Here is a 12,192-nt window from a genome sequence, read left to right as displayed (position 1 = left end):
AAGGAAATATCTTCCTATGGTTTTAGCTGAGAGATTTGTATTGCCCATTTATTTGTCAATCCTATTCACATTTAGTTTGGTTTCTCCCTAAGCATTACATTTTTGTGCTACTACAATAACACTGCTTTTAGTTTCAGATTCCAGTCGTTCTTTCTAGTATGTGGGAGGGCAGTCAGCTTGTACAGTGATAATGGCACCTCCTGCAGCCTTGGACACTCGCTTATATCTTGTTCATTGGGGGCATTCTGCCTTTCCTTTCTCCTTATGATGAAGCCCACAGCTCTAACACTCTGGGTTAATCGCCTCTCTGCCCCTCATTTCCCACTCCTTCAATGTGTGCACTCCAAAATAGTGTTCAGACATCATGGCCACTGTCTCAACCCCTGCCCTGTTTTCCCAAACCTCCCTATTTTTGCACTTTGTGCTTTTGGGGGGGGGGGGTCTACATGTGTTAGATGAGAATTTAGATGTCTCAAAGTCCTTCTCAAATGGCCCTTTTTCTGGGAACCCCTGTACTCCCCAGACTTCAGCATCAGAATCAGCCTCATTCCACAAATGCTCCTCTGGTTCCCATCTGGTGCCTGGAGTGCAGCATACTGACCCCATTGTTCTCCTGGGCCTTTCTCTCCCACTCCTGGGAGCAGAGTGAGGCAGGTCTCCAGACTCCAGAGGCAGACATGCTTCTCAGTTGAGTGAATTTAATTATGGAGCCTCGAACTCACTATGTGTGGTCTTGAACTTCTGATCCTCTTGTCTCTACTTGCCCAGGGCTGGGGTTAATGTGTGCTCCACTTCCTGGGGATGGAACCCAGGGTTTCATGTGTGCCAGGCAAGCACCCTTACCAGCTATGATCTACCCCCAACCCTCTTTTACTTTTACAACCTTTCTTCATTCATTTTTCCATTCTTGTTTCTCTTCTGGGGTTCTTTGGGTTCCCAGGCATAGAACTTTAGGGTTTAGCAAGTCCTGTAGCTATTCTGTTCTTCCTGGAGAGAAAGGGGAGGTAAAGTTACCATCAATTACAGACCTATACCCTCAATGTAATATTGGTTCCTGTGCATTGATTGGGTAGATTGTGCCCCTGGCCCAAGAAAACACCTACTTTTCCAGTTTAAATAGTAAGGGGTGATTCCGGGGCTATAACTCACTAGTAACAACAAAATCCCCGTCTTTTCCTTCATTCCTGCCAACTTCAGCATATTAACTTCTTCTCTAGGCCAACTCACCTCTTGGCTATAAAATAGCAGTGGCAAGCTTACAAATAATAGCCTGATACAATAATGATGGGGAATGGGGCACTTATCTTCCTCGAACTCATTCTTAAATGGAGGTAAATTATTCCTAGAAACTCCTAGAAATATTTCCACCTGCAGCTCAGTGACTAGAGTTGTAGCATAGGGCCCCCAGTGCAGGGGTGTGGAGCATCATGACTGACTTGAAACGATCAGAATCTCACTCCGGGCACACGAGGGACAGGTGGCCCCTAGACTAAAATGGGGATTCTTTCAAAAGAATAAAAACACTGGAGGAAACCAAAAGTGCCAGCTACTCTGTTAATTCAGAGAGAATATTTTAGACCTAACTGCAGGAAGCCACATCAGGTCCTACCGCTAATAAAAACCAGAGAAGGATTCGAATCCAGCTCTTTCAAATTCCCAAATCTGCCTTCTGCTGGCCACTTGGAAATCATTTCAGATGGCATTTTCTAGAAAATAAAATGAAAGAAAGAAACCCCTTTCCTGGGGTGAACTAAGGCAATCTCGGAGCTTTCCCAGCCGGCCCTTCAGCTAACCATTTACGTACGATTTTATTAAGTTATGACTAATGGCCGGTGAGCCACTGGAGGCTGCACCCTCAGGCCCAGCGCTTCAGGCTGTTCTAGAGTAAACAACATCTTCAGATTCTGCTCTGAGAAAATTCAGTCGCGGCCCTTTGTCTTTCCGAGCTCAGGGATTGGCAAGCAGGCTGCCGCTGGGCCCTGCTCGGGCTGAATAGAAAGGAACCTTCCAAAGCAGGCGGGCTGTTTTGGGAAAGTGGCTGCTAATGGGGCCTCGTGGGGCGGGGGCCAGGCGCAGACTGAGCAGTTTGCATATTGGCTTTTACAAACAACTGGCTCTGAGTCAGCGGTTAATGGAACGGGAATGGGGTTCCTGCCCAATGGTTTCTTCCAAACACCCATTTCCAATTGCAAGCATATCTGAGCCTTTCTTCTGGGGCTTGTTATGTCTCTGTGAGTGAATTAAAGAGGCAGGCCAGAGGGCGGAGTTCTGACCGTAGCTGTGTTCATCTGAAAACATTCTGAACAACGCTCCACAATAGGGGACCTCATTCAGACCCACCTTTAGGAGTCCTGGCTGGGAATATCATCTTTCCAGTTAGGAGGTACTTAGAGACCGCTGTTCTTATACCCTGGTTCTAACTACATTTGGGACAAATGTGGGTTTTCTTCCTTCACAAAATGCAGACTGGCCACAGAGGGATTGATGCAAGTTTGAGGCCAGAATGTACTACATAGTGAATCTAGGGCATCCTGGGCTACCTGCAAGACCCTGTCTCAAAAGAACAAAACAACCACAAGCTGCAAATGTTATCTCAGAAACACACATGCATGCACACAGAGAGTCAGGCTCAAGTTCAGACTAAAATGTAAATGATTCCTGGCCCAACACCACCCACCACCCCCACCACACAGCATGAAGGCCTTTTTTTTTTTTTTTTTTTTAAACTCCTTGGATAAATTCTGCCTCTGTATCTAGCCTGTGCCCTGAAGTGTGACCTTTGCAGTCTGGGTTACTTATTCCATAAATACTTGCCAGTGTTCAGAGAGTATCAGAGATACCATTTTTAAGTAGCAGCAGTGCCTTGCATTTCCCTGGCTCTCCTCGGGGACCAGAAACTCATTTTATCTTTCCAACAGACCTAGGAAGTTGGAAATATTATTATTACTCCCACCCTGTAGATGAGGAAACTGAGGCACAGGAAACTAGTGAACTTGTCCAAGTCACATAGCTAGAAAGTGGTAGAGCATGGGTTTGAATCTAGGCAGTCTGGCTGCCAAGCACTCTGCTATCTGGCATCTTTGGGAATCTGGTAGTCAACAAGGACAAAGCTTCCCCCAGCAGGAGCGGGGAGGGTGAGGCTCTGCATGCAGGAAGCCCTGGGATCAGTCCCCAGCACCACATAACCAGGGAGCTGATAAAGACATGCTTGTGGTCCTAGCACCAAGAGGTAGAGGCCGGGGCTTCAGAAGTTCAAGGTCATCTTTGGCTATCATTGTGTGACAAAACTTTTCCTGTGGAGACACAGCACACATATCTACTCACCCCAGATAGGGAACCCATGACAAACCAAAGTAGAGATACCACCAAAGAACAATTTGGTGAACCATGAGTTTTATTGGGGTTACTTAAGGAATATGGGTGAGGACTTCCTTGCAGGGGCAGAAATGACTTAAAGAAAACTGTATCATCAAGGCAGACATAGTGCTAGAGAGGTAGCTGAGAGCCCTACATCTTGATCTGCAGGCAGCAAGAAGAGAAAGAGCCACTGGGCCAGGCTTGGGTTCTTGAAATCTAAAGCCCACCCCCAGAGATATGCTTCTTCCAACAAGGACACATTTCCTAATTCTTTTCAACCCTATCTGGGGGCTGGAGGTAGAGGGTAGCTGATGACTCCCTGATAACTAAGCATTTAAATCTATGAGCTTATGGGGACCATTCTTATTCAAACCACCACAGGGGGCTTCTCAGCTTTTTTTACTTATTCTTGAAGGGAGGGTCCTACTGAATCTGGTCAGTTTCAGGTACTTCCTGGAGCTATTTTGAGTTGTTTCTCTTCCTGTTTAAGAAGCTTTCTTCAGGTTGGAATGTTTTGATCTTGGGGGGGAAACTGTTATGTAACAGTTACACAGTAAGTTCAAGGCCAGCCTGAGCCACACTAGGCCTTGTCACAAAGAACTTCACCCAGCTTGCCTTCTGATGTGGAGAACATTAGAAATACATATCTCCAGTAACTTCTTCAAGTGATGACAATTCTGTGGAGAAAATCTAAGGGCAGCAGAAGGCTGAGCAGAAGTCTCAGAAGTCATAGCCAGGAGTCCAGTGTTCAAGGAGGGACAGACAGTAGGAGAGTAGAAGGCAGGAGGATGGATGGACTGACTCCTTTGCATTTCATAGAGCATTCTGGCTGCACAGTGCCAAGTAGGTGGGGTGGGAGATCCAAGAGAAAGTAATAGGATGGGTAGGAGGTGGATCTGATGAGCAGATGGAGGAGAATGGTGACTTGAGCCAGGATTGGGGGTAGAAAGTGTTGGTAAGGAGGGGATGGACTGGGGTCCTGGCTTGGTGGAGGGGCCTAGAAAACTAGCTAGTCAGTGTGTTTGATAAAAAGGGTAAGGGAAAAGAGCCCAAGTGGGGGGCTCTCCAGATTTCAACTTGAAATAGTAGGTAAACCAGGGTGCTTCAAAAGAATATTTATGCTTATTTCATGTGACATTTTGATACAAAGCATTCATCTTCTAAGTTAATGCTCAAGCACCATGCAACCAAGTTACCACACACATACATACACACATATTCATACCCACATGTATATATACATATATACAGATATACAGATACACACACATCTCATAATGATTTAAGTATGTTTACATTTCTATGTTGGGCCATATCCAAAGCTACCTTAGGTCATATGTAAACACCAATGAGGAGCAGGTGGGACACCCCTGGTGTAAACAGTGGTGCCTCCTACAGAGGAGAAGGATAGGGAGAGAGTGAGCTTATTTTTGCACAGTTGTGGGTAGGCATGAGGGTACTGAATCTTAAGTTCTGTCTTGGATATCCAAACTTGAGATCTCAGTAGACTTACAAGTGGTAGAGTAAACAGAGACTTCATCCATCAGGCCTGGCTGGACTTCTCACATGAATGTCCTCAGTGTGTAGGCCAACTGGATCTCCTAAGAGCCCATAAGACAATTAGACTTCCTATGTGGGAAATGTTGCATCACCATGCGTGGGGATCGCAGAACCAAGGACCTTTGAGTACTTAAAATGTGTTTGGTGCAGCTAAGGGCATGAGTGCTTAATTCACAGAGATATAAATGATTATGTAAAGCCCCACAGACCTAGGGAGAGACAAACAGAAGAGTCAGAGGAAGTCAGGAGCCCTAGCATTCAAGGAAGCAGCCTGGGCTCCCTCCAGGTACCTGGGCTACTCTCACATTAGTATGTAAGTATGGCTATTTCCACTGCCTGGTAGTCACCAGGAGAGTGTGGTAAGTAATAAAAACTGTGCTTTTGACAGGTGCAGTAGCACTCAGGAGTCAGAGGCAGATGGATCTCTGTGAGTTCATGGCCAACATGGTCTGCATAGTGAGTTCCTGGCCAGCAGAGTACTATAGAGAGAGACCCTATCTCAAAAAAGAAAAAAAAAATAAGAAATGGACTGGAAAAAAGCAAAGTACATGTAAGTCCTAAGAAGGAAGTGTAGTTAGCTGGAAAATAAATGCAGCCCTATATGTGCTCACTGGAGCTTTGAGGTCACCTGTAATTTTCTACTATGTTTTGTGGGGGGTAATACAGAAAGGCAGTTGAATAAATCTGGAGACAGGAACTGGGCAATGTCCTGAGGAATGTTAAAAGCCTGCTGCTCACAGGGCAGAGGAAGTGGTTCAGTGGGTAAGGGCACTTATTCTTATAAGCATTAGGATCTGAGTTTGAATCCCTGGTACCCACATAAAAGTTGAACATAACTGTACCAACCCATAACCCCAGCACTGAGGGTGGAAACTTCAGGCTCACTAAGAGACCCTGTTTTAAAGGAATAAGGCAGAGAATGATGGAGGAAGACATCTGATATCCTGTTCTGGGCCCATTGTATGCAGGGCATGCACACCCACATATATGCAGACACTCATACAACTTACATACATTACATACAAGAATCCACTGGCCTGTTTCTCTGTGTTGGTGTAGCTGATGCATTCCCTGTCCAGGTACAGACAGGCCTGAGTGAGTAAATAAATAAATAAATAAATAAATAAATAAATAAATAAAATGGAAAGATGTTGCTTTCATTAAGGTTGATTGCTGCTGCCGTATTAGCTCCTTCAAACCTCCCAGTGACCAACACCTTCAGAGAAAATGACCCTTCTGTGCTTAATTGGTGAAAAGTGAGAGAATGTGAGTTCCGGCTTTTAGGAGGAGTAAGCCAAGGTCAACACCAAGTGTGTGGTGCACAACTGACTTGGGGCAGGAATCTTTTCCCCCAAGGTTCATGGGGTTGTGTATTTGAAGGAACATGATCCTGCTCTCATGGTTTATGGTTTTTTGTTTGTTTGTTTGGTTGGTTTTGGTTTTTTGGGTTTTTTTTGGTGTTTTGTTGATAAATTGGACTGTGGATTTACAGTATTTGGAAAATGAAAAAAAAATTAGTAGTCAGGTTGATAAGATGGTTCAGTGGGTAATGGTGCATGCTGCCATGCCTGCTGACCTGAGTTCAACCCCTGCATACCATACGATAAAGGAGAGAACCTACTCCCAAAAGTTGTCCTCTCACCTCCATATTACACACACACACACACACACACACACACACACACACATACACACATCCAAAAGAAATTAAATGTAATAGAAAACTGTTTAAGTTAGTAGTTCCCCCACTGAAAGTTCATTTTTAGCTGAGGATACAGGACTGTAAAGTGGTAGCTCCTAGACATGGTCCCACAGTTCACTAGAGCTGAGGAACCCAAACCAGAGCCAAGAGTGAGCCCACAGCGGCTGGGGTTAGATGCAGGAGGGAGGGCAGATCATGAAAGAATGTCTCAGGAAGGCTAAGAAGGGTTGAACTATACATGAAAAAGGCTCAGGAGATAACAGCCTGAAACTGATGGCCTCCTTCATCCTGTCCACAGTGAGGAGGAGGGACAGTGAACCAACCCTGGAGGAAGGACAGGCAGAGGCCAAAGACAGTGGCCTCAGAGAGCAGCTGTGCCCACCATGCTCCTGTTGGTTCCAGAGTCTTCTCTGGGAGAAGATGGATCTCTGCATTTATGACTCCCTTTTTCTCAGGAAAGTGAGAGGGATGGCAGACAGAAAATTGAGATTAAAGGGACAATTAGGTCGCCTTAGGAAGAGCAGCTATGGATCTATCTCAGTGTGGGAAGCAACTAAAAGCTAACTGTCTGGGAGAGGAGGAACATTCTCTCAACATCAGTATTGATCATGGATGTTGTAGAGAGTCCTCCCTGTCATCCTTCCATGACATGTGACCTGGCTCTTCCTTGTCTTTCAGTGTCCGAGTTCCAGGAGGAAGGAATGAACGCCATCAACCTGCCCCTGAGCCCCATCTCCTTCGAGCTGGACCCCGAGGACACCATGCTGGGTAACTGTCCTTATATCTAGACTAGCTTAGTGCCCATAGCTTAGACAATCCCACCAAACCCTTTTTCCTTTTCTAGCTCTCATTTTAGTTTTAGGGTTTTTTTAATTTTAAGAATTTAATCTTTGAGAATTCCATGCATGCATGTAATGGAATATGATCATATCCACTTCTGTTTTCTCTCCAACTTCCAAACCCACCAACATGTTCCCCCTCCCAACTTCATCTCTTCTTCTTCCTCTTCTTTTTAATGACCAATTAAAGCCAACTAAAGTTGCCTGCATGTGCACAGCTGGGGAGCTATCCACTGGAACATGGGCAACCCACAAGTGGATACGCTGCCAAAGAATTGTTCTCCTTCCCTCAGTGACCACCAACTGCCTGTAACTCCTCACTGATGGGGAATGTACAACTGTGTATGTTTATCTTATTGATTATTGAATAAAATATTGTTTGGCCAATGAGACAGCAAGTTAGACGGAACTAGGAGTCAAAGAGGATTCTGGGAAATGTAGTAGAGAAGTGCTGATCCGGGCAGGAAGTGACATCGTAAGGAGATTCATATTTAAGCGAAAGAGAAACAGGAAGGGCCCTCTTTTCCCCTCAGCTCCTGTTCCAGCGGCACGATGTGATCCACCAGCTAGCAGGGACGCCAATAAGGCATCCGATAAGAAAAGTCTTATAAAATATATAGATGTATGATAATTGAGACTGAGCTAACAGATGAGAATCCTAGTCATTGGCCAAGCAGCATTGTAACTAATACAAGTCTCTCTGTGTATTCATTTGGGCCTAACTCGGACGGGCGGCTGTCGTAAAGCTCACACGTGGCAGTGGGGCTCAGGCAGCTTTTGGCAGAAAGATTTATAGTAACACCTCACCAAGGGGTGGAGCCTCTAGAACCCCTTCTCCATCCAAGCTGGAGTTCTGTCTGGCTTGATCTTGTCCACAGCTGGTTCAGATAACCACAGCTGCTGTGAGACCATGAGTAGAGTGGCCATGTCATGTTCAGAAGACAGTGCATCACAGCACTCCTTTCTGGCTCTTACATTACAGCTGTCTCCTCTTCCTCAGTGTTCCCTTAGGGCCGAACCCTCACACTTACCTATTCCCAGCACTTTGGCTACTCTCAGCCTCCATCAGAGAATCTTCTCTTTGCAGTAGGCAGCAATCAATATAGAGGCTGAGGCTGTTTTCCTTTTACAGAGGAGAATGAGGTGCGGACAATGGTGGATCCAAACTCACGCAGTGATCCCAAGCTTCAAGAGCTGATGAAGGTAAGAAGAGATGAGGAAAGGTTCTGGAAGAATTCCCACCCCACCCCCCAGCCTTTGAAGGTGTCTACAGACCGCCTATTCTGTGAAGATACCATACAGGGGACACTACAAGGAGGTCACAGTCATATCAAAGTCCTCAAAGGAACTTAAAAAGTCAGCTAGGAACAGTCCCCTGTTCCAGATGAGGGAACTAAGTCTTAGGAAGCCATGTGATTTGTATATGGTCTAGCTGGTTTAGAGAGATGGAATTGGGGCCTGAGAGTGTGGCTCAGTTGGTAGAGTACTCTCCTAGCATGCACACAGCTCTGGGTTCGATCCCCAACAGAGCATAGCCTGGCATAGTGATATATGACTGTAATCCCAGCATTTGGGAAATGGAGGCAGAAGGATCAGAAATCCAGGATTATCCTGAGCAACATAGAGTTTGAGGCCAGCCTGGAGTACTTGAGACTGTGTCTCAGAAAAAGAAAAAAAAAAAAAGGAAAGAGGAAGAAGAAAGTGGGGGAAGGAGAGAGACTGTCTGTTGTATATGGGATGTTGACCATCATGCAGCAAATCTTCTGCCATTCACCTGTCCCTTCTTGTCCCCTGACCTATGTCCCTCTTCATTGTTCAAAAGTCTACTAATAGTGTCTTCCTGCTCAAAGCCTACCTGTAGTTTTCTATTAAGTGCAGGGTCAGGTGGTATTTGAGTCTTTTCTCTGGCTCTCTTCAGCCTTAGATAATCTACCTAGAAGCACAGGGACAGCTGAATGCTGGCTGCAGCACTCCCTGTCCCCAGGCATCTATTTAAGCAGCTCCCTCTACTTAGATTGCCTCTGGCTTCCTGCATACCACTTCCTCCAAGAAGTTCTCTCTGATGCTCATTGCTATGACTCAGCCTCTCTGTGTAGCATTGGCCCCTTGGCTTAATATGTTAGTTTCAGCTCCTGGAGTAGGTGCTCACTCTCTTGCACACACACACTCTCTCTTCCTTCTCCATCCCTCCCCCTCCTGTCTCTCCTAGCCTCCCTGACAGTGAGCCCCTTGGGGTTAGAGACTTCCCTTTCATTAGAACCATTATATCCCCAAAGTCTGGTGTTTCATATGCATTGGCTGGAAGGGGAGAAAAAGAAAACTGCTTATAAAAGCAGACAGATGGGGCCCTGGAAAATGGCTTAGTGGATAAAGCACTTGCTATGCAAGCATTCAAATCCTAGACTCTGGATCCTAGAACCCACAGAATGGAAACTGCTGGCATGCACTTAAAGCCTTTCACTGAGGGAAGAGGGACATGGAGAAAGCTGGTCTCAACAAATGGTGAATTTCAAGTTCAATGAAGAAACCGTGTCTCGAAATAAAATAAAATAAAATAAAATAAGAATAATGGATGGAGATAACCAAAGTCAACCTCTGGTGTCTACATATGAACACTCATGCCCACAAGCAAGTGTACTCCCATGAATATATCACACATACACACACCACCAGCAGCAGCAACAGCAGCAGTAGCAGCAGTCAGGCTAGTCAGAAGTAGAATCAGAATATTGTCCCTGTAGTTGCCCCTAATGCATTGGAACAAAGCCATGTGAGATATGGACTGTTGTGAGAAAACTATAGTACCAAAGGTAGTCTTCTCAGACGGGCTAATTAAGTGCCACTTCAGTAGCCTGGGCTTGGGGTCATACTCCCCTTTATTCTCTGGGCCTCAGTACAAGCCCCACAGATTGGCCCTTTTTTGATGGCTCCCCTGTCCCAGGAGGAGCCTGAGCCCTCACCTTGCAATGCAGGGAGAAGGTGGGACAACTGCAGTTAAGGTTCTATCTGCCGTTGTACCTCTTCAGGGTGCTTGGCCTAGGAGGGCCAATACCGGAGAGGGTTATGCAATGCAGGGAGAAGGTGGGACAACTGCAGTTAAGGTTCTATCTGCCGTTGTACCTCTTCAGGGTGCTTGGCCTAGGAGGGCCAATACCGGAGAGGGTTAACTCTGTGCTTGTATGTTAGTTAATTTTCTATTGACTAAGGCAACTTAAAAGAAAGCTTTTAATTTGGGGCTCACAGTTGCAGAGGGTTAGAGTCTAATACCATCATGGCAGAGAGCATGGCAGCAGGCAGTCAGGCAGGCAGGCATAATGGTGGAGCAGTAGCTAAGAGCTTGTATGTGATCCATAAGTGTAAGGCAGAGAGAAAGACTCCCCAGTGACACATCTCCAACAAGGCCATATGTCTTAATCCTTCCCAAACAGTTCCATCAAGCAGGGACCAGGTATTCAAATATCTGAACCGATGGGAGCCATTCTCATTCAAACTAGCACAATTGGTCCTGGCATAGTATTACTTCTGTGGTGGGGTGGGCAATGCTCTAATGGTCCAAGAGGAAACAATCAGATCAAGCTCTGCTGTTTGGGCTCCAAACAGTGGTCTCCTAGACCAAGGACCAGTCTTGCCAAAGAGGAAAAGTAGAGGTGTGCATTGCTGGGCATGAGCAAAGCAGAACCTTGCCAAGCAGTCCATAACCTCACTCAAGGGAAAGCTTTGGCTTTCCAGATCTAGGCTACATCGGCCACCTTGAAATCCTAGTCTTCAGCCACATCATCTTTGGGGACGTATTCATTGCTGCTTCCTCCTCTGTGCTCCCCACCTGGGTAGGGTCAACTGATGAGATTTAGAATGACTATGGAAGCAAACCTCTGGGCATGCTTGTGAGCAGTTATCTGTATTAGGCTGATGTAGGAACACCCACTCTAAGTGTGGGTAGCATCATTCCATGAGTTGGGGTCCCAGACAGAATAAAAAGACGAAAGTGAGCTGAGTACCAGCACCCATCTCTGCTTCCTGACGTGACCAGCTAACAGTAACTAACCTGCCAAGTACCCTAAAGGGAAAGTGTTTGATATGCTAAGAAGATCTACCTTCCATGGAGTATTTGGCCATTGTCATGGGTAATTCTTTTCTACTGCCTAACATGGGGAGTACTTCAGGCTGCAGTGTTAGAGATCAGGACCAGAGGCTCAAACAGAAGTAACTAGATTGCCTCAGACTCACAAATGACAAGTTCAGAGATAACAAGAGTGTGCACGTGCACAGTGCTGTAAGTAGACCACAGTTCACAGAGAGGCAGACATATGGACGTCATGGACATCAGAGAGATGCAGACAATTGTGTGCACAGCTGTAGATGGCAACGGTGCACACACAAGTTAGTAGGTGGAGCTGGGATTTTGATCCACTTGCATGACTCCAGAGTCCATACCCTTGCCTGGATTGAAGCCCATTCCATTAGGGGAAGGCCTGGCAGAGCCAGGGAAGGTCAGCAGACTCACTGAAACTGCCCCCACTAGAAAGGCTAACCTTAGTGTTGTAGTTAGAGTTTCTATGGCTGTCATAAAACACCATGATGATAAACAACTTGGGGAGGGAAGGGTTTATTCAGTTTAGATTTTTGTTGTTCATTACTGAGGGAAGTCAGGACAGGAACTCAAACAAGGCAGGAACCTAGAGGCAAGAACTGATGCAGAGGTCATGGAGGAACACTTCTTACTGAATTGCTTGC

At 45.9% G+C, this 12,192-nt stretch overlaps 1 protein-coding gene across 2 annotated transcripts in view; it reads left to right on the top strand.

The window, feature by feature from the left end:
- Nucleotides 1-12,192, top strand: part of Parva (parvin alpha) — a 155,703-nt gene that overhangs the window by 100,309 nt on the left and 43,202 nt on the right. For both annotated transcript variants that reach the window (XM_027410101.2, XM_027410102.2), the window contains exons 2-3: nt 7,298-7,387; nt 8,591-8,661. In XM_027410101.2, the coding sequence (XP_027265902.1) occupies nt 7,298-7,387; nt 8,591-8,661 (161 nt within the window). The remainder of the gene's footprint in view (nt 1-7,297; nt 7,388-8,590; nt 8,662-12,192) is intronic.

Source organism: Cricetulus griseus, chromosome 3 (assembly GCF_003668045.3).
Source record: "Cricetulus griseus strain 17A/GY chromosome 3, alternate assembly CriGri-PICRH-1.0, whole genome shotgun sequence".
NCBI lineage: Eukaryota > Metazoa > Chordata > Mammalia > Rodentia > Cricetidae > Cricetulus > Cricetulus griseus.
This window is presented reverse-complemented; position numbering and strand designations above follow the sequence as displayed.